Source organism: Anas acuta, chromosome 6 (genome assembly GCF_963932015.1).
Source record: "Anas acuta chromosome 6, bAnaAcu1.1, whole genome shotgun sequence".
In the NCBI taxonomy this organism is placed as follows: Eukaryota; Metazoa; Chordata; class Aves; order Anseriformes; family Anatidae; genus Anas; species Anas acuta.
In genome coordinates, this window is record NC_088984.1 from 2582892 (window position 1) to 2602150 (window position 19259).

Genomic DNA, 19259 nt, shown 5'->3' on the forward strand with positions numbered 1-19259 from the left:
ACTTGCAACAGTCAGGTCCTGCTGTCCTTTGCCTTCCCATCAAGAGGAAGACGTTTCAAATCAAAACCATCTTATTTAATCAATTCACAACTTTAAGCAAAAGATTTGGGTTTGTTATTACTTATGGCAACTGAGTAACCTATTTAGGGTGTCTTGGTGGCTCTGAAACCAGCCTTCAGCCTGCAGATCTGTTCAGATTTCCTTTTCTGTGCTCCAGCAGCTCCCCTAAGTCGTGCTTATCCCTCTAAACATGCGTGTGTACCCGCATCTTTAGGACTGGGCATTGCAGGAAAAAAAGATTTACGTAGTCAAGTGCTTCCTAATTAATAATTGGCAGAATTACCAGTGATAAGATATGGGAGGTTGTATGCACAGTGACACACTTGTTTGCATGTTATAAAGGAATTACAGATGTAAATGTGAAGATAAGTACCTTATATAAAGAGATGTTACATTAGAAAGATCCTGGGCTGCCATAGCAGTGCTCTTTTAAAAATATTTACACTGTTACACTCGCTACCAGGAACACCCTTCTTAACTTACCTTTCAGGACAGTACCTATCATGTCACCTGAGGAAAACTTTATTCAAAGGGTTTGATACTCAAACAAATGATGCTTTTAAAGGTGGTTTCAACAAATGAGCCTGATTTTGGGTCCCCAGCCAGAGAAAACCCCTGGAATGTGAGCCGGACTGGGACTGATCAAGATAATATCAGGCTGCATGTGTAAAGTATGTCCAGGTATCTATCTTTTAAAGTACATATAATTGGCAATGCAGCTAAAATGATGCATCTTTTCCCCATTTTTCAGAATAACTAGACATTTGCAAACACTTTGTCAGGCAAGAAAAATATCGGAAATTCCCCATTACTTAAGAAAACACAAACAAAAGTTACGGAAAGGAACCCAAATCGACAATCCCAGCCTCCGACTGACACACATGCACAAACAGAGAGAACAAAGAAATTATTGCTGATGTGAAAAGAAACTTACATTCCCAGACATTTTGTCTAGTTCACTCATGGCCTCGTGTATAGCAGCTTCTAAATGGTTATTTAGCTTTCCACTTCTAGGAAGAAGAAATTAATGTTGTCAGTAACTTAGCAGCAGAAAAACACAATTAATAAATGCATTAATTCATCAGACACATTTGAGCATCCAGAGAGCCTCCCAGGTTGTTACAGCACTGGGCCTGTCCTTCAAGGAAGGAGACGCTTCCTAAATAAATCTTCCCGTTTAGCAAAGGGAGAATGATCACTGTGTCAGCTGGGATGGAGCGCAGCAGGACCCGTCGTGCTACGCAGAGCTGTGCTCGCTTACCGAAGGCTTTGAGTGAGTTTGTTCAAACAGGGGTAAAGGAATTTTAGAATGATGTATCCTGATTAGGTTTAAACCAACCAGAGAAATTATAAAATAATCTGAAATACAGATTCTGATACAAAAGTGGCCACGTCCACATGGGTTTCTGAATCAACTGAGCTCGGCTGCTCACAAAGCCAAGTTTACGTGATGCAACGCGGACCAGTGACGATGCCCTGAGATATAAATGCCAAGCAGGATATTGCTTAGTGGCATCGTCACCTCTAGAAAGGCACCGTGACGGCTCCACCTGTACTGCAGCTGTATTAAGGACTGATAACGATGCTGATTTGGATGTCATTGAGAAGCAGCTCTCAGAGCACAAGTTACTGAAGTTATTTCATCAACACGATGCTCTGGCAGCAGCCTCACGCGTCTTTATTGGATTTTTCCCCTGCTCCTTCCCAATCTCCTGTTTTGGTCGGCTGACTAAAAATTAAGCAACGTTTGGAAACCCAACTGAACTGCTTTTTAACATTGTTTGCCTAAAATTCAATCTTAAATTAATTGAAGTTAATTCCAAATAGCACTGAGAAGCTTCATTTGCTGTCAGTGGCACCAGAGGCAGGCCAGACGTGCCCGCACCAGGAGCATGCAGGACGTCTGATGGCACCCGAAGGACACTGCCCATTTTTAAACGTTCATTTAAAAATCCTGTACTGACTTTGTAAGCTGGAATTTCTGCTGTAACAGAACTGCATTTGGGATGTTCAGGATGAAATTAATGGAATATTTGGTAGCATCTCAGCAGCAACCATTTCTAACAAACTGGCAGGCTCGGATACGGCACGGTGGTTTCCCTGCTGCTCTGTTGGAAGAACAGAGGTTTGGCTTTTCGCTGGAGATGGAAATTTTTACTCCGTAAGCACAATAGAAAGCACAGCAAAAGCAGCGATGATTGATGTGACTTAATTTATGGTGATTGTCACTGTCATAATGAAACAGCCCTAGCAATTAAGATAATCAAAGGCAGTATTACACAGCATGCAGATTTCTCCCCCCTGTTTTTCTTCCTTCGTGCCTTGCCTTTGGGTAGGATGACCCCTTGAGGTCACTTTCACCCTTACTAGGTGCTTAGGAAATTTTTGCTATTAGTTAAGAGCCATTTGGAAGTATTACAAATAGAGCTGAAGGTATGAATTGTAGTCTTAAGACTCCGATGTTTTTTTTCCATTAGCTACATTCCACCATGAAGACGAGGACCTGCCCAAGTGAGTCAAAGTTTCAGCAGTGCCCATCACCCAAATACCAGCTACTGCAGCCGAGCCACTGTGACAACGAAGCAGAGACCCTGGCACCGGATAAACTCATGTCAGGTGTGATGCAAACTGACCTGCAAATGCCACAACTTCTGCCAAACTCCACTTAAAAGATTCTAGGAGTGGTTTCTTTCTCCTGTTAGAGAGCAGCACATCGCTTCTCTGAAATCCTCTCATGGCCAACAGCTTTGGAGGCAGATTTGAACTCCTTCCCCCAGGAGCAGAGGACAACCTTTGTGCCAGCAGCATTCCTTTGATCCTTCCTGCTGGAGCCCACTGCAATTTCACCCATCTGTATCCTCCAAACGAAGCACGACCATGAGCTGAGCCATGTTTTTGGAAGTCCCCGAGCTCCGTCCCGCAGCGGGCAGGTCCCAGAGCTGGCGTGCAGCCGCTGCTGGTGCTGTGAGGCCGTGCGAGCACACCCGTGCCCTGCAGAGCCAGCAGGAGGGACGTTGCTGACCCATTTTGAGGGTCTGGATGCTAACCTTGCTCTGCTCAAGACACCAAACCTCTGCAGTGTTGGCCCATGCTCCTAAAACTAATTTCTCCTGGACCTCTTTACCTGCGTCTTTGTATCACAGAAGTGCCCAACGCGATGTCAGTGCTGCTGTGTCAGTGGCACACTTATCCGTGTGGCAACAGAGACTAAGAGGAGTTGTATTCCACGTGTAACTGCTATATCTAATGCTTAATCCTCCAAAGTTTGGGGCCCTTGTGCAACAAGATGCCACAAGGCCATGTATCACGGAGAAGACCATCAGGAGATAAGAGCTGCTTCAGATAAACCGGGAACAAACCACAGGTAAAAGGGAAGGGGCTACCCTCAGGTCCACAACAAACGAGCAAACCACTTGAAATACGAGACACAGACAGGGAGAAATTGGCCAAAAACCTGTAAGGGCTGTAAAGTGACCCTAGGGCCAGGGGCACCCGGGGGCCCCAGACTGGAGCTGTTTTGCTACGCACAAGCCCCGGTGCAGAGCCAGTGGTGCCACAAGAAAGGGCACGGGGCTCTGTGCAGGTCTAGACAACCCCCAGCCTGCCAAATATACAGCTGCAAGTCAGAAATCGGGGGGTTTTCTTTGACTGTATTGCTCCTTCCAGCCTTAGCAGCCCTTCAGATCAGCTGTCACCTCCTCGCGGCACGCACTGTGTCGGGGAGCAGAGCCAGCAGCCAGCTGCCCCGAGCCCTGCTCACCCTTCAGCTCCAGCACTTGGGGATGGTGAAAAAAAAAACTGTGGCATTGTCTCAGTGGCATGAAAACTATTTCTGGTAAGCGCTGCGTGACGTGTAAATAGAGGAAAAGCTGCCACCTTAAATGGAGCTGGAAACAAATAATTATTTAATTCCCTTCAGCCCGTGTTTCCTGCGCTGAGGATGAGTGGTGTGAGCGGACAGGACACGCACCCAGCTCAGTGCATTCTCAGTGCAGGAGCAAGCACACAGCAGCGCCCCAGAGCGATCCCGAGCACAGCACCACCTCTGCTCTGCTGCCCTTTTACAGCCATCAAGGTTTGATTTCTCCTCACACCAACCTTGTTTTGTCTCTGCTTTCTGTTTCACGTCCTAATGCTCAGTGTCTCACAGGCTTTCCATCCCTGCACCTTGGTAAATAAAGGCTAAAAGGCCCGGTACCACCAGGCAGCACAGAGGGTGTGAGGGAAGCCCGGCACCGAGCTGCTGTCCGGATACCCGCAGCCAGACTTCACGAGGGCTGCAAAGCTTCTTGGCAATGGGAAACAAAATTTATCAGAATAAACCTGTGCTCTGCCTGCAGCTGCAGCTGACAGAGGGAGAGGGGAGAGATAAGAAGGGCAGATCGTGTTAAAAAGCGCATTTGGCCAGAAGAGTTTTGATCTAATAACTTTTTTTTTTGCCGTAAATTAGAATCCCACACATGAAAGCTCAAACAAGCAGGCTGACATTTTACAAAGGCTACTGTAAATATCAGAAGATGCAATAAAAATGCAGATATCAAAGATCTCGGATGATTACCATAACCAACACAAGGAGTTCAGAAAATTAACTTTTCTGTTTGGCAGATCCGCCAGGGTCCCCAAAACGGGAGGCTCTGGAAGCGAAAGAATGACATTAATTCATCATGAAGGGGCGCTCACTTACTTTCTGTTCCTTTTCCTGGCGCGGTTGTAAGCTTCTAGACCTTCTGTTAGTGTCTTCAACTTCTCTGGCTCCACCTGAGTGAAGGTATGAACACCAAACCACATTACCCAGACCTGCAATTATCAAACACCGCTTTTACTGTACTAGACATGCATTATTAAGGAGCCGAATTTTCAGCGCATCCGCAAGACACCGACCTTCCCAGCAAAGAAATGAAGGTATAGCTCCACACACCCCCTCATACACAGATCCACACACTGTAATTTCTCTACGTATCCACACCATTAATAGCAATACAAAAACAGAAGGAAAACAGTATTTTAGAACCCGTTTTTTTCATATTATTGAGGTAAATGCTGTTGTCTCACATCCCATACTCCCATTTCACCAATATACGGGACATCTCCAAGACTACGTGGCACAGCGAGGTGCCTGACACACATCCTGCAGCTTTTACAGGTGCCATGGACACCAACACGTTTAACATCACCTCGCCTTCTGCCCGCAGTACGTACGGCCCCAGCTCGGCAGCGCTGCTGATGGCACGGCCAAACCCCGTCCTGGCTCCGAGGAGCTCAAAGACCTTACAAAGATCGGGGTGGGAGAGGGCAGGAGGAACACGCCCTACTTATGCAGTAGGAAATTACAACTTTCAGCTACTGCTTGCTTTAGCCAGCTAACTTATCCATCCTCAGAAAGGGCTTTTATTTTTTTAAATTCATTTATTTATTGCTAAGGGCAAGTTTTAGTGATCTGCTGAGTCAGGACCGAATGTGAGCACGTGCTGACCAGGGCTGCTGAGCTGGTCCTTGGGGTACTTTCACTGGAAATTTCGGTTCTCTTGAAATCACCCAGAATTATAATCTTTTAAGCAAGCTGTCCGTAGACCACAGCATCTGCTCACGGGCACCACCAGTTAGTGCCAGTGCAAACACCACAACCACAGAGGCAGTGAGTTATATCGTCTGTAGGATCCTATCGTCTGCCTTCACAATACAATATCCCACTTAACTCCGCATATTATTTTGGTTTGGTTCACAGTCGTTTCTGCTTGTAAAACCACAAAAACACGCTAAAAATACATCACTTTCAAGAAAATGACCTGATAAATTCCGTTTTTGTCAGTAGCGTTATGTTTTGCTTGCCTTATTTGCATAAGCTAACAAGAACCTTATACAGCATTTGTTTCATTAAAAAGTACAGCTTGTATTTTGACACAAAGAAAATTAAATCCGTAAATACAAATTTATTAAGCGTGCCTACACACAATCCTAAAAATAAATTCGAATGCAACTTCCATCTAAAGCCAACCTTTCAATGAATAAATAATTTATATTCACAACGAAACTGATTTTTAGACGTGACGATCTGAAGTTAATGAGCAGGCAGGTTGTCAAAATCCCTCGACACAATGCCAAATGTAATAAATACACGGTGAGACCAAATTTCACATCCTGAACTCCTGCATCTGAGAACGAAGTTGGGAACTACGGCAGCTTCAGGAACTTACAAGACGAGTCATTACGACTGAAATCTGCACGCAGGGAGGAAAGATTTCTGCTTTCATGGAAAATATGCAATTCTGCTACAGGCTGCAGCACCTCTCCCTTCAAACTACGGGCACTGGTAATGCCAGGCTGCGAACACTTCACACAATTCCTTTCCCAACCAGATTTTGTAATAATACAAACGCATACAGGTGAAATGTGATCGACTGAGAGGCTGCAGAGCTGTGAAGGATGCACAGAGGAGGCTCAGGAGCTGCATGAGGCGAAGGGCCCGGCCGCAGCAGTGGATGCAGCTTCCCTGTCTGCGATACGCTAACACTCAAGCCCACAGCTTACAGTGCCTCTGAAAACTGCTACAGAAAAAGTTTACATTTTTCAAACTGCACAGAATTTAATGGTAGAAACGTAACCATCCCAATTCTTTAAAGCTGAACCTTTACTTTGTGGCGGTGCTGCCAGGAGCACTCCAATGGCACTGCATCCATACAAAGGAGGAATAAACTTTTGCAGAGTGTTGCATGTGTCTGCCCTCAGGTACAAAGGAAAGTTAAAAGGTAAACTACTTTTGCAAACAGTAGCACATTTGGGTAACAAGTGACTTATGTGATAAAAAGGATCAATATCTTCATTACAGGAATTGTGTGATGGTAGAGCAGCCAAGAAACCCAAACCTGCTAGCACTTGTTTGAAGTAGGGTCAAATTAAAGTAACATGGAACTGGGAGCAAGTATAACAATAGGTTGGGATTAATCATATCACATCCCCTCATTTACAAAACCCCCTTACAATAGTGATACACACAAACTGGATTTTCAGGACTCTGGTAAACCACACCTATTCTTATCTCTAGGACGAGAGAAGCTCAGTTTCCTCAAGCAATTATTTACAAAGGCTTGGTAAGAGCCCAGTGTTTTATGCCACTCTATAAAAAAAAACAAACATCCAGAAGCCAAATTATCATGAAACAGCTAAAACTGGTTTTCCTATTGTAATTTTTTTAGCATCAAGTACTAATTAAGTGTAAAATCTGAAAGAAATCAACTTGTGCTACCACAGACAGGAGGCTGACTGCTAGCACGGCTCCCTGGCAGGAACTGCCGGATAATTATTGCAACTACAAAACAAGGTGCCCAAATTCTGCTTGTATGCCGTTTTACATAAATCTATTGCAGCAAAAAGCAAAATTTCCTCCCAGAGAAATCAGCAGCACCTTCCCAGTGAGACAAGAGCCGGCTCAGAAGCACAGACAGGTGGAGCTGCTGCTCCTGCTGCCCCGGGGGCTGGCCACCAAAGGCAGCTCTCACCAACGTGCTGTGCTAGCTGCTCGACACATAGAAGTATTACTGCATTTAACACCCAAATTCTTAATGGAAATAAACACCAAATTAATGTACAATATAGTGAACAGAGTGTACAATGTACAGTGAAATTCCAGAGCACAGCTGCAGCGATGTTACATGTAGGAAGTTAACATCTGATTATACAAATATGTCACAAGATGTTCTAAGAAAGCTTCTCAGAAAATCAAGTTTCCAGAACTGCTGCTCATGAATTACAACCTTTGGGGATTTTCTGGAGTGCAGGCTTTCTGGAGACCTTTTGGTTTTCAAGGATTTTTGGTTTTCCTTTCTATTGCAGACCAGGCTGTCCAAACATCTGAAGGACGTGGCTGTGCAACACGTTACAGGAACGTTTGACCAGGTGCACAGACTGCCACTGTGCACGCCAGTTCCTGCCTGCTTTTGGCTACAAAAACCACTATGATACAGCCCGTGCACGGTTTCAAACTGCTTCTCACCTCGTTCCTATTTCCCAGCATCACATAATTCAGCCTGAAATCCTGACCTCTGAAAGGTCACTCGCTCTGTACTGCTTGGTGGTGAGCAACAGCCACACACATATGTAAATATATAAATAAATATATAAATATGTAAATTCATGTATAGAACAACCATGAAATGGGACAGCCTTCTGAAGCGAGGGGATCTGTTACACGGGACTTCCTGACGAAGAACTTGGACGTCTCTCTTGCTGCCTCGGCAGTACTGCATCCGGAGCATTTCCTTGGTCGAGAAGGGATCCACAGGTTGCTTTCCTGTTGTTTGTGCTTCAGTATACAATAAAATCTATGCCATTAAACGTGATGTTACACATTGTGTTTAGATATTGTACAAAAGAGACAGAAATAAAGAAAGGGGGTTTGCACAGAAACAACCACACGTTCTGGTAAACACAAATTGGGAGTGAAGTTTAAAACAATTGCTATGGAATGAAAATGAAAAAATCACCTCTTTATAAAAGTTGAAAAAAAAACCTCTTAAAACGTATCAGAACAATCTTATAAATATGGGTTTGCAATTAAATTTGTGGAGTTAACACAAATACACACTTGGAGCATGTATGCAGCACAAGCACTGTGTTCATAATCATATGGGACCTTGACATTAATCACATCCTTATTTTTCCGGTTTAATCCTTTACTGTTTGTTACTCATTTGCCTACAGTTTTAAAAGTGATATGTACCTTGGGAATCTAATCTTTATAAGGAACGAGCTCTTCAGCATTCAAGTGCTGTTATTAAAGCACGGTGACTTCTCCAAAGTAAATACTTCTGTTCAGAGTACTCGAACGGGAGCTCCCTGAAACCACTGAGGCTACGGAGATCAAGGAAGAAGCCTTGAGAGAGAGACTGAAGTTCTCTTGAACTGGGGTTGAAACCATTCCAGCCAAACAACGCCCCAGATATTTATACCACCAATTCATCAAAGACCTGACTGTTTGAGCAAATGATGTTTGCACATCAACCTCAGATAACTCCACGACCAAGTGCAGGAAGAGCAGCGCTGGGTACAACGCGGAGATACCAGCTCTGGCTCGAGGCACCCCTGAGCTGTGCACTGCTGGGACCCAGAGCACCCCGCAACATTTCTGGGCATTGGCTCTTGGGCACTTCATGGGTAAAGGAACCCTTTGGTCCAACCTGCTATGGATACCCTTACATTTTTATGACTGTTGTCATCTGCTAGTTGGGAGCATGGGAAAAAGATGTAATTTTTAAGCGGTTTGACTTCTTCATGACAAAGGTAAAATGATGTTTTGCTAGGTTTTGGCTTTCTACTTACGTATTTTTAAAATTGGCATTTTTTTCAAATAGCGCTTTGGATACATTTACATGTAGAAGATGTGAAATAGTTTATGAAAACTACAAAAATATGTTACACACTTAGTGGAGACTAGAATTTAAAATACTTATCATACATTCTCTGACAAACGTACCGTTAGCATTAAAACCCCTGCAATTTAGGACAAATGAGCAAACTGGAGTGCTTTCTTCACTATTATAAGATGTTCTACACCTCTTTTCATGGCGAAATGCATGTACCCAAGCATTGTATGTGACAGTCAGCAAGATTTTACTTATTACACACTCCTCAATCTGATTATATCACAGTTTTCCTTTTTGCAGTTTTCACCACTTTTAGATGTCTCCACATGCCTTACACACCATACCAGTTTCTTTGGACACAACACCTTTAAGTTCACCTAAATACACACTGTGAGTTTAACAATTCTGGGGATGAATTCCATTCTGCAAGCTGTAGTATGGAGGGAAAAAAAGCAATTTGTACTATTAAAATACCAGACAAGTTAAAAAAATAAAGGACCAAGATAAAGCATTGATACGTTATGGTTTGTATAAGCATATGTACACGTGTATATAAGAAGAGAGATAGATATGTGCATATATATATAAATATACCTTCCCCTCCTCAGCGTTTTGTTGACATGAATTGTGAACTTCTTCTTCTCTTACTAGTTTTCCAGGCCATGAAGTCAGTCCTTTGATTTGGCCCCAGACCAAGTCGCCAACATTAAACGTCCTCGGCCTGTAATGTATCAGCTCGTTTGAAGAAGGGGAATCTGGATTCCTTAGGTCATCTTCACTACTGATGCTTTTAGCATCTGAAGGGCTAGGCACACACCCATTAATGCTTTTGGCATTAAAATCTCCATTGTAATGGATATAGTCTTTAACTAATGAACTTTCCAAGCTATTTGAGGAACTTGGAGATTGCTCTTCCAGAATCAGGTCTTGTTTAGAAGTGTTCAGCAACTCTCCAAATCCTCTGTTCTGCTGAGGCCTATTTCCATTTATGTGTGCACATCGTTCCACAGTGTTCTCCAGTCTTTCCTTAAAACTCATCATAGTTCTTTTGTAATTGTTATACCTGAAATTCTCCTCCAACATTTTATCACTTTGACAGTTTCGCTGTGATAGCAGTATCTGATGCTGCTCGCCTTGTAATAATGGCAGTGTGGAGATGTTATTGGGCCTTTCGTGACAAGGACTACTATGGATATGTGCAGAGTGGTCTAGAAACTCATCACATTTCCATCTGTTTATCTCACTGACAGGACTTTGCTCCCCTTCCCACTGTTTTTTGGGTGTGTTACAACTTGTTGATTTGTAATATTCATACCCATCCCCTTCACTTGAATTTTTACCATGCTCTGAGTTCTTCAGTATTCGCGTTCCTCTAGTGTTCCTTATCCTACCTTCGTGATCAGAAACAGCAATGTTTCTCCCATGGATTACTGCACTGACAGCACTAGAAAGATTTAATGGGTCACCAATTGAGGCTGTGAAGGCACTCATGGCACTCAAAGCTGGAATGGGACTCATTTGTGTTGTACTGCTTACGGCAGTGGTGATTACTACTTGCATTCCCTTGCTTGCAGCATCTACAACTGCTTTGTAGATAGCGTCCACTGATGTATCACCCTGAGCAGCGACGTTGAGGTTATCCTTTGCCTGTTGTCCAAGAGATGGTTCAGTTCTTTGCTGCAAATCACAAGATGTTTCTTGGAAAGGAGGAAGCATAGTGTTGGAGCTCTCGGGAACTGGTGCCATTCCCATCTGAGTGATCATCCTTTTGTTTAGGACAGCAGCATCTTCCTGCATTCTCACCTGAAAAAAAAGGGAGAGAAAAAGATGGAAATTGCTATTCTGCTTAAAACTCCACTTTAATAGAAAACTTTGTTTCATTTTAGTAGGAAATCAGGATAGTGGCCAGGGGTTATGATGTTACAGTATATAAGCAATTTTACTTTGGTTATCCATCAGTTATGGAGCTTAAAGCTGGATAAACTTGATAGAAAAAAATAAGTTAAAAATTGATAGGAAAGTAAAGCCATCAGCTGTTACGACTTTACCTCATGGTTCAGAAGGAATGCCTTGCATGCAATGACATAACCTAGCAGGTACTGCTGAGACCACATTTTTATCTCCTCTTTCACAGGTTCTTTCTTTTCTGAGGTTCCCTCTTCTGAAGTACAGCACCCGCCTTTTTTCTCTGCAACTCTAACCAACTCCATCAAGTATTTCAATATTTCTCGTCAACTATTCTCTTTTATTCCTTCTCTGACCCCCAGTTTTTCTTCTTTCCTCCCAACCAACTGTTCCTCTAGGCTCCTTACACGTTCCTCTTTCAGTCTGGAAAGTAGGCCATCACTGTCCTTTTGCAACTGGCCAGCATTTCTATTTTCTCCCTTTCATTTATGTGCTTCTCTCATGGGATCTCTTTTTACTTCAGTCCCTTGTAAACCATGTCTGCATCCCTTTGCATTGCAGCTGTAATGTCAGGAGCTGCCACGGTAAACTGTAACCTTAAGATTAAAGTAACTGCGCTTTTTGTATTTCCTGTCACATACGTAGGCAGTGAAGACGACATCAATAATAGTGCTTTAATAAAAAACAATAACAAACAAGGGCAAAATATTTCCCAAAGCTCCTTTAAATACTCACCATTACTATTTATATAACCGAGAAACTGAACCAAAAAATACTGAGATAAAGCTACCAGAATTCATATAAAAACAAAGGGAGGTAACAGGCAGCTGGAGGACTGTGATTTTGCAGTAGCAGTGAAATGCCTACACTGAGAAAATGACACGTCTTCTTTTTCCTTCTTAAAGGGTAAAAGCACTCGCTGGCACTATGCACGCTTCCGTCTTCACATCTTGAGTTCTGCAGCAACCACAGTAATGCTGAATAATAATACACATGCTGTACCTCTGCTTTATTACCTGTTTTGGTTGCTATGCTTCCTGTCAGTTTGCTAGTTTAATAGTTCAGGTTGCATTATGAAGAACTATTAGGTGAATAGCATGAAGGTACCATTTTTTGCACAGTTTGCCACTGCATATTCATTCTAATCCCTGCTTTCTTCAATTTATACAAATCTGCATCAGTTACCTCTCCCATTCAATTCCACTGGGAATATAAGAAGGATCTGTGCCATAGTCACCTATAATCATTTATTAAGTTTCTAATTACTATAAAAAGATATCAACGTTTCCTTCTAACCACTGAATCTTTGAGTGATCTAAAAGGGAATTTATGATATTTTTTTTCAGAATGGAAAACAGTTTTGCCAAAAATGTACAGTACTTATCAGAATGCACATAGCCAGATTTTTTCCAATACATAGAGCACAGCTGTTTCCGAAGATACTAGACCCAATTTCTAAGGAAGAAGGTATCAAGTTTCAGTAACAAATGTTACTGATTTGCAAAATCCAAAAACTCCTGAAAGAGGCAAGCAGCTGTATGTATCATATTGTCTTAATCACTCAGCAAAAAAAAACAAACAACAACAAAAAAGCCAAACTATGGAGGATATAACTTTACCTACTTAGAGTTGCACATTTGTTTGAATATTGATTTAATTTTGCTTTCTACCTGGAAATTTTGGAACAGACATGCCATGGGGTTTGGGTTGTTAGCCGGGCCAGGAATTGGGGGCTGGCCTTGAAAGCCCTGCATGTTCTGATACCCCTGGAGAAGGTGCTGTTGCTGCTGATTTGAAGGAAACATCTGATTGTTGTTTAATAGCGACTGGAGATGACTCAGTTGATGGTTATTCAAAGTAGTGTTTATAGATGACATGTCACCTGTAATTCAAACACAGGGAAACAGAAGTCAGTACAGTTTTCAACAGTCAGGAGGAATTTTCCTTGACTCAAATTTCAACTGACTGCTAAGCAAATGCCTCTGTAAAACAACACTTTTCCCCTTCAATCTTCTACGGAATGGTCCTCAAGGCATGTGTCTCCTAATCTTTGTTCCTTTCTTTCTTCAGCACTGCTTCTTTTGCATGTCACATCTATCTGGACTCTTTCTAAAGGTTTCTGACATGACTGTCTCTGCCTTTGGAACGGTACACGGCCAAGTATGGCAGAATGAGCTGCCATCATATCCGTGCCTTGGAATCTTACTCTTAGTATCCAAAGAGTGACTGCTTCAAACAGTACTGGGGTGGTGAGGGGGGAGGAGAAGAGAGAGAGAGAAAAAGAGAAAATAATTTAAAAAAACAACAAAACTTGTTTTTCATTAACTACGACAAAATAATGTGATCTAACTGCACGTGAGCAAAGGCTTTTTGGATCACAAACATGTTAGTCCACACTCCACACATTTTTTGTTTTTTAGTATTCTAGAGATGCGATTGTATTAACATTTTCTATAATGTGAACATCTCACCAAACATGAAAACTCTAGTTCTAGTAAAATAAGCATGCTGTTGAACCTGACTTTGTGATATAAAAAAGCTTAAAAATGTATCAATTTCCGAGTTTTTTTTTTTTTAATATAAAGTTCATGTTTTTCTTAAAATTTGCATTTGCAGAATCATTGGTTATCTATTTTACATTAAAAATGTCAAGTAGGATTGAGTTCACAGTAGCCATTTAGTAGGGAGGTATGAGGTATTAAGCAAAATACTTATCAGCTCTACCACCATTATTTCCTCCTCCTTCTGTAGGAGGAAACATTGGCTTATGTGGTCCAAAAATCAGAGGAGTGCTAGTTATATTACACATTCTGGGTAAAGTTCATCAAAAGACACAGGAGAAAAACTTGTATTTAACAGCTTTTTATCATTCATTATGGGATGCAGGTGCTTGTTAGTGAGATGTACCCTGGCTTTTTAAACTCCAAGACACAGTTAAAAAAAAAAAAGAAAAACAGAGCAATGAGAAAATATAAATACACAACAAAGGGCTCAAAGGGCAACCTTCCTCTTTGAACTTGTGCAAGGACTTGCTTTGAGTGCTTTATGTATTACTTTACAGGGAGTCTGCTTTCTGATGGTTTTGGCACTTTTGATTCATTTGGAAAAATGTACTTGGCCACTTTTCATCTACTGCACAGCTACTCGTACTAACCCTGTGATGCCACATGCACTTGAAATGAAACAGTGCATCCCAGAGATGCATCGAGGCTTTTATTACTTGAAAAATGAAACGAGTCCAATCGCTTAGAGAATTTTAAGGCGTGTACAGTAGGTCTAGGTGGCATCAGAATTAAGAATGGAATATAAAGTAATTTCCAAAACCAGTGTGAAGTATTATTGAATTAAACTAGAATGTAGTTAAAATGTCTTGCAGTAACAGTTATGTTTTCTCAATAAACAAGCTGTAACATACAAAAGCCTTATTAAAAAAGTATGATAAAGTGTCACCTTTAGAAACTAGAATCAGAAATTCCCCCTCCCCAACCCTCTTCCTTTTTTTTTTTTCCTTTTATATCTGTGAAGAAATTGAACTTACCAAGCAGACCTGTCCCCAGTAGAGGGTTAAGTAGCTGTGGCACCACAGAGTTATTGTTGAGTTTAGCTGGACCAGATGTATTCCCAGCATTATTAGATATGTTCAGCAATGTTTCTGCCATTGACACCACTGCTGTCCCACCACCCAGGGTTGAGACAGACAGTGCTGCCACTGCTGATGATGTAGTGGTTGTGGTAGTGGTTGCCTGGGAGGAGGTGGCTATGGAAACCTCTGGATGATTAGCGGTGTTGCCCGATGCAGAGTTCAGGACACCTCCCACCAGCTGGGGATTCAAGGCCATTAATGCTGAGGCCCCAGAGACAGCTGGGAGGAGCAGGGGGTTGGAAGTAGTGTCAGTGCCTGAAAAGCTTGGTATAGGGTTCCCCAGGGGGTTGGTTAAAAGGGTCTCAACCCTGTTGCTTTCTGACTGATTGCTTGGCAAATGGTCAGGTGGGGCTGTCATCTGGGTTACTGAGGGCAAAGGGTTATTTTGCTGTTGCAGCAAATCTGAGATGGTCAGATTGAAAGATGGTAGGGGAAGCATGGCAGCTGCTTGGGCTTGGTTCTGGAGGAGGGTTGCTAGAAGCTGAAAATGAACAGGTTGCAATACCTGCCCATCCACGTCACTGGAGAGAAAAGCTAAAGCAGCATTTACATTCGGGTTGAGAAAACCTAAAGGGTTGAGGTTGACCTCAGACTTGCCTTCTCCTGCTGAAGGCTGCAGTATATTTAATAGATTCTGGTTTAGGAGATGTTGCTGATTCACTGGCAAAGAGATAGGTAGAGAACTGAGGAGGTTTTGATTCAAAGAATGTGGAAGATTGTTGTTTGAAGAGCTGTTCTGCGGGAAATGAAGCGAGTGTTCGTGGCCAGCGAAAGGGAAATCGCTCCCGATGGGCAGCTGGCTCTGAAGTGGGTTTCCAGCTGCAGTAGTGACTATAACACCATCCTGAAGAACAGATGTTGTCTTTGTGATGGCAGGTTGGCTGGTGCCAGCTATGGCTATTGATGATGACGGTCCTGAACCCCCTGCAATGCGAAAGAACAAAAATATTAATAGCATGCAGCCTGCTGGGAGACGGTCATCCGAGATACAAAGCAGCTAGGTCAATCCAAACCAGCAACGTTTGATACCCACGCACACAAAGAAAATGCTTTCAGCATCCAAACTTGATTTTTTTTTCTTTTTCTTTTTAAATCTGAAGGAATCTGCCATCCACTACTTCAGATACTCCAGGCTGTGCCACATCTCATCGGAAATTCTCGGACTATACACTTGTATCTCCCTTCAATTTTTTTCAGTGGGGTTTCATTCATTACATATTTTGATAAGTGTAAAACTAAAAGCAACTGCAACTTCATTTACTTTGTCATGGACCAATAGTAAATTAACTACTAGGATGAAAGATCAACGCAAGGTATCAATGATGCTCTGTGAAAAGTAAGAGTAAACTCTACATGCAGATGTGAAAGCGATGCTCTTCTTTTTCCAGCTGTATTCCATTAATGGGGTTTTGGATAATTATTATCTAAAGCATTATTTTGGACTCCTAAGGAAAAAAAGGCAATGATTATAACTAACAATTTACAAAGAAAAAAATGTAAATAATTGGGTTGGTCTAGCCATATCCATCACTTGGCATGAAAAGAAAGATAAACTGGTAGATTTGTGATGAGGGAAGAGGGAAAGAACAATAAAGTTTGTTTGGGTATTTGTACCCCTTCACTACAGCTGAAGTACAAAGTACATTACTCATTGTCTTTTACTTAAGGCAGAGTGGTCACGCATAGGAAACATACAGGAGGAGGAGTCTTGGAGAATTAAAGCCAGTGAAATTACCTTGAAGTACACCTTTCTACTTGATTCACTGGAGAACAAACAGTAAGAATATGTACTGAAATTATATAATGCACATATAAAAAATATAAAGGTATTAAACTGTGGTTTTGCTGCAACAAAATTATTTTCTATTCTTAATTGCCCTGCAAACATTGCTGACACCATAGAGATCAAAGGTGATTATCAGAAAGCACCAATTATAATTTTTCTAAGCAAATACCATTTGAAAGGGGATATGTAAGTACGCATTTAACTGGTAGGAGCAGAATCCCATCTTTACATCACTTTTAACTTAAAACACCTTTTTCAAGGACCACAACATATCGACAGCTCAAAAAGGTACAAAATGAGCACAGTTCATGAATCACTGCACTGAGCTCAGGAGAAGAAAGCCCATACGCTCTCTTGCAGGTGCAATTATCATATTTCTAGACAGAAGGAAAACAATAAATTAATGACAGGTGAAGTAAGAACAAATTGTAATCATAAAGCACAGGTTATCGTATTCTGTTGAGAGGAGAAATATGTTAGAGCAACACAACCAGTTTTGTGACAAGCACATTTCTCTAGGCAGCAGTTTGGAACAAAAAATGCATAAGCATTTGGGGGAAGAAACAAACCATGCACTGAAAATATATATCCCACTGGGGTCCCACTTACGGCTCTGGGTTTAAAATTTCAGATTAGGCAGGAATGGCACACGCTCTGCCTTGACACACCGGGAATCAGCAAATGCCTCATAAATACCTGAGAAAACAGCACCCATACCCTCCCCTTCTCTCTAGCTTGGAAACACAGACTCCCAAATCACGGACACCCTCCCAAGAAGAGTTGGTGAAGAGCAGCTAACAAGGGAGGTTGATCAGATATTATTCGAAACTGTGATGAAGACACCAACAGCAAACATCTTGGTACAGAAGATTAAAATCTACCTCTATGGCACGTGTCTGTTTTCTGCCCATGTGTCTGTCCTGCTGCCTACCTACTCCTGGATACGAGCAGCCCCTGGCAATGTCTCCAGCAGGGAACGTAACAGCAAAAGGAAGATCCTTCCAGGCACATCTTCCTTTTTTTTTACCCAAGAGTTTTGCTTTATGTTGCTACTATAGTAAAGAAGCTCACAACCAAGACTTCATCCAGCTGAGAAGCGTAACTCAAAATTCATTTCAGTGTGCAATACTATTTATTTTTTAACGCACAACCATCAACTCTGGCTACTCAAATTCAATGGGGCAAATTCCAGAGAACCTACACTAAAACACACCGCGTATTTTCCATTTTTTACTAACCTCCAAAATATTTTGAAATACATTTTTAGATAAGATGCATAAAAATCTTTATGATCCTTGTGGCCAAAAGCAAATTCTTTGTGTTTCACTGGAGAAAAGAAAAAGCTCTCAGTTAAAATAGCTCCAAACTCTTCATCCAGCTTGTGATGGCTTTCTGTATATGGTGCCCCCATGAATATAAACCCCGATTTTTGTATTTTCAATCGGACCCAAGCTCTATGTCTGATTTATGATCCTTATTTTCCATTCTACTCAAGTAAGCGATCACACCAAAGACGATCAGCTACGAAGCAAACCTCAAACCTGTAAGATTGCTGCTCTAGGTTTTTGTCGAACACCGATCTGCTTCTTATCCCCCATCAGACATTACTTCTGGAGATCCAACCTGAGAGCTCTGGAGTGCATTCAACACTTGCTCTTTCTGCATATTAATCAGGCGATTAATTGCTACTGGGAAAAAATATCTTGATGGATTCTGATCAGAAGAGAGAAAACGCGCACGTATTTCAGCCTAGACGTGCAAAGTTCAGAAGTTGAAGAGGTGACGAGCAGCCAGAGCTCAGCAGCAGGAGAAAAGCCCGAGACAAACGCAGGCTTGCAACTCTTGCAGGCACAGAGCTCTGCCAAAAGCTCTTTTGCCTGCTGTTGAGGAAAGGGAACTGCCTTTGTCATGCACCGAGAAGAAGAAATATCCAGAGTGCCAAAAAATAAATAAATATTAATCCATTCATCCCTTAGAAAGTGAAATAAATGTTTTGGGAATAAATAGATGGAAATTGAATAGGATACACTTTTAAAAATTATTCCTTCGTGGGCTACAGGGTTTTATTTATGTGCATTTTTGTTTTGTTTTCTTTTGAAATAATGTTTATTTCCCTTTGTGGATTTTATCTATTCCTTTTTTCGAAGTATTGCCTGACAGGTAGTCTTAAGCAGATGCGATATGTTATGAAATCAATTAGCATTCAAGGAGATTCACTGCCTGCCCACTTACAGACATTACAACAGAAGATATTTATCATTCCTATATCAGCATTATTTTACCAGGAAAAGAGAGGAACCTCTATGCACACATGATGCTTTTGAGATGGTACGACACAGTCAGAGGTCTGTCTAGTTTTGAATCCTGCTTTTTAAGCAAGTCTAAGATTTAACATCAATAAAAGTTGGACAGGAAGCCTCAATGGCTGTGCTCAGAAAGGGAAGTTGGGGTATGAACCATGGATATCAAACTAAGAGTCAAAACCACTACAGTATTCCTGCAGTGG

At 41.9% G+C, this 19259-nt stretch overlaps 1 protein-coding gene across 9 annotated transcripts in view; it reads right to left on the reverse strand.

The window, feature by feature from the left end:
* MBD5 (methyl-CpG binding domain protein 5) overlaps positions 1 to 19259 on the reverse strand; it is a 128646-nt gene that overhangs the window by 4207 nt on the left and 105180 nt on the right. For 6 of the 9 annotated variants that reach the window (XM_068687018.1, XM_068687016.1, XM_068687017.1 and 3 more), the window contains 5 exons: positions 14863 to 15891; positions 12995 to 13206; positions 10014 to 11222; positions 4745 to 4857; positions 995 to 1070 (listed from right to left, as the gene is read on the reverse strand). In XM_068687018.1, the coding sequence (XP_068543119.1) occupies positions 995 to 1070; positions 4745 to 4857; positions 10014 to 11222; positions 12995 to 13206; positions 14863 to 15891 (2639 nt within the window). The remainder of the gene's footprint in view (positions 1 to 994; positions 1071 to 4744; positions 4858 to 10013; positions 11223 to 12994; positions 13207 to 14862; positions 15892 to 19259) is intronic. The other 3 variants (XM_068687019.1, XM_068687021.1, XM_068687020.1) reach the window with 3 other exon arrangements.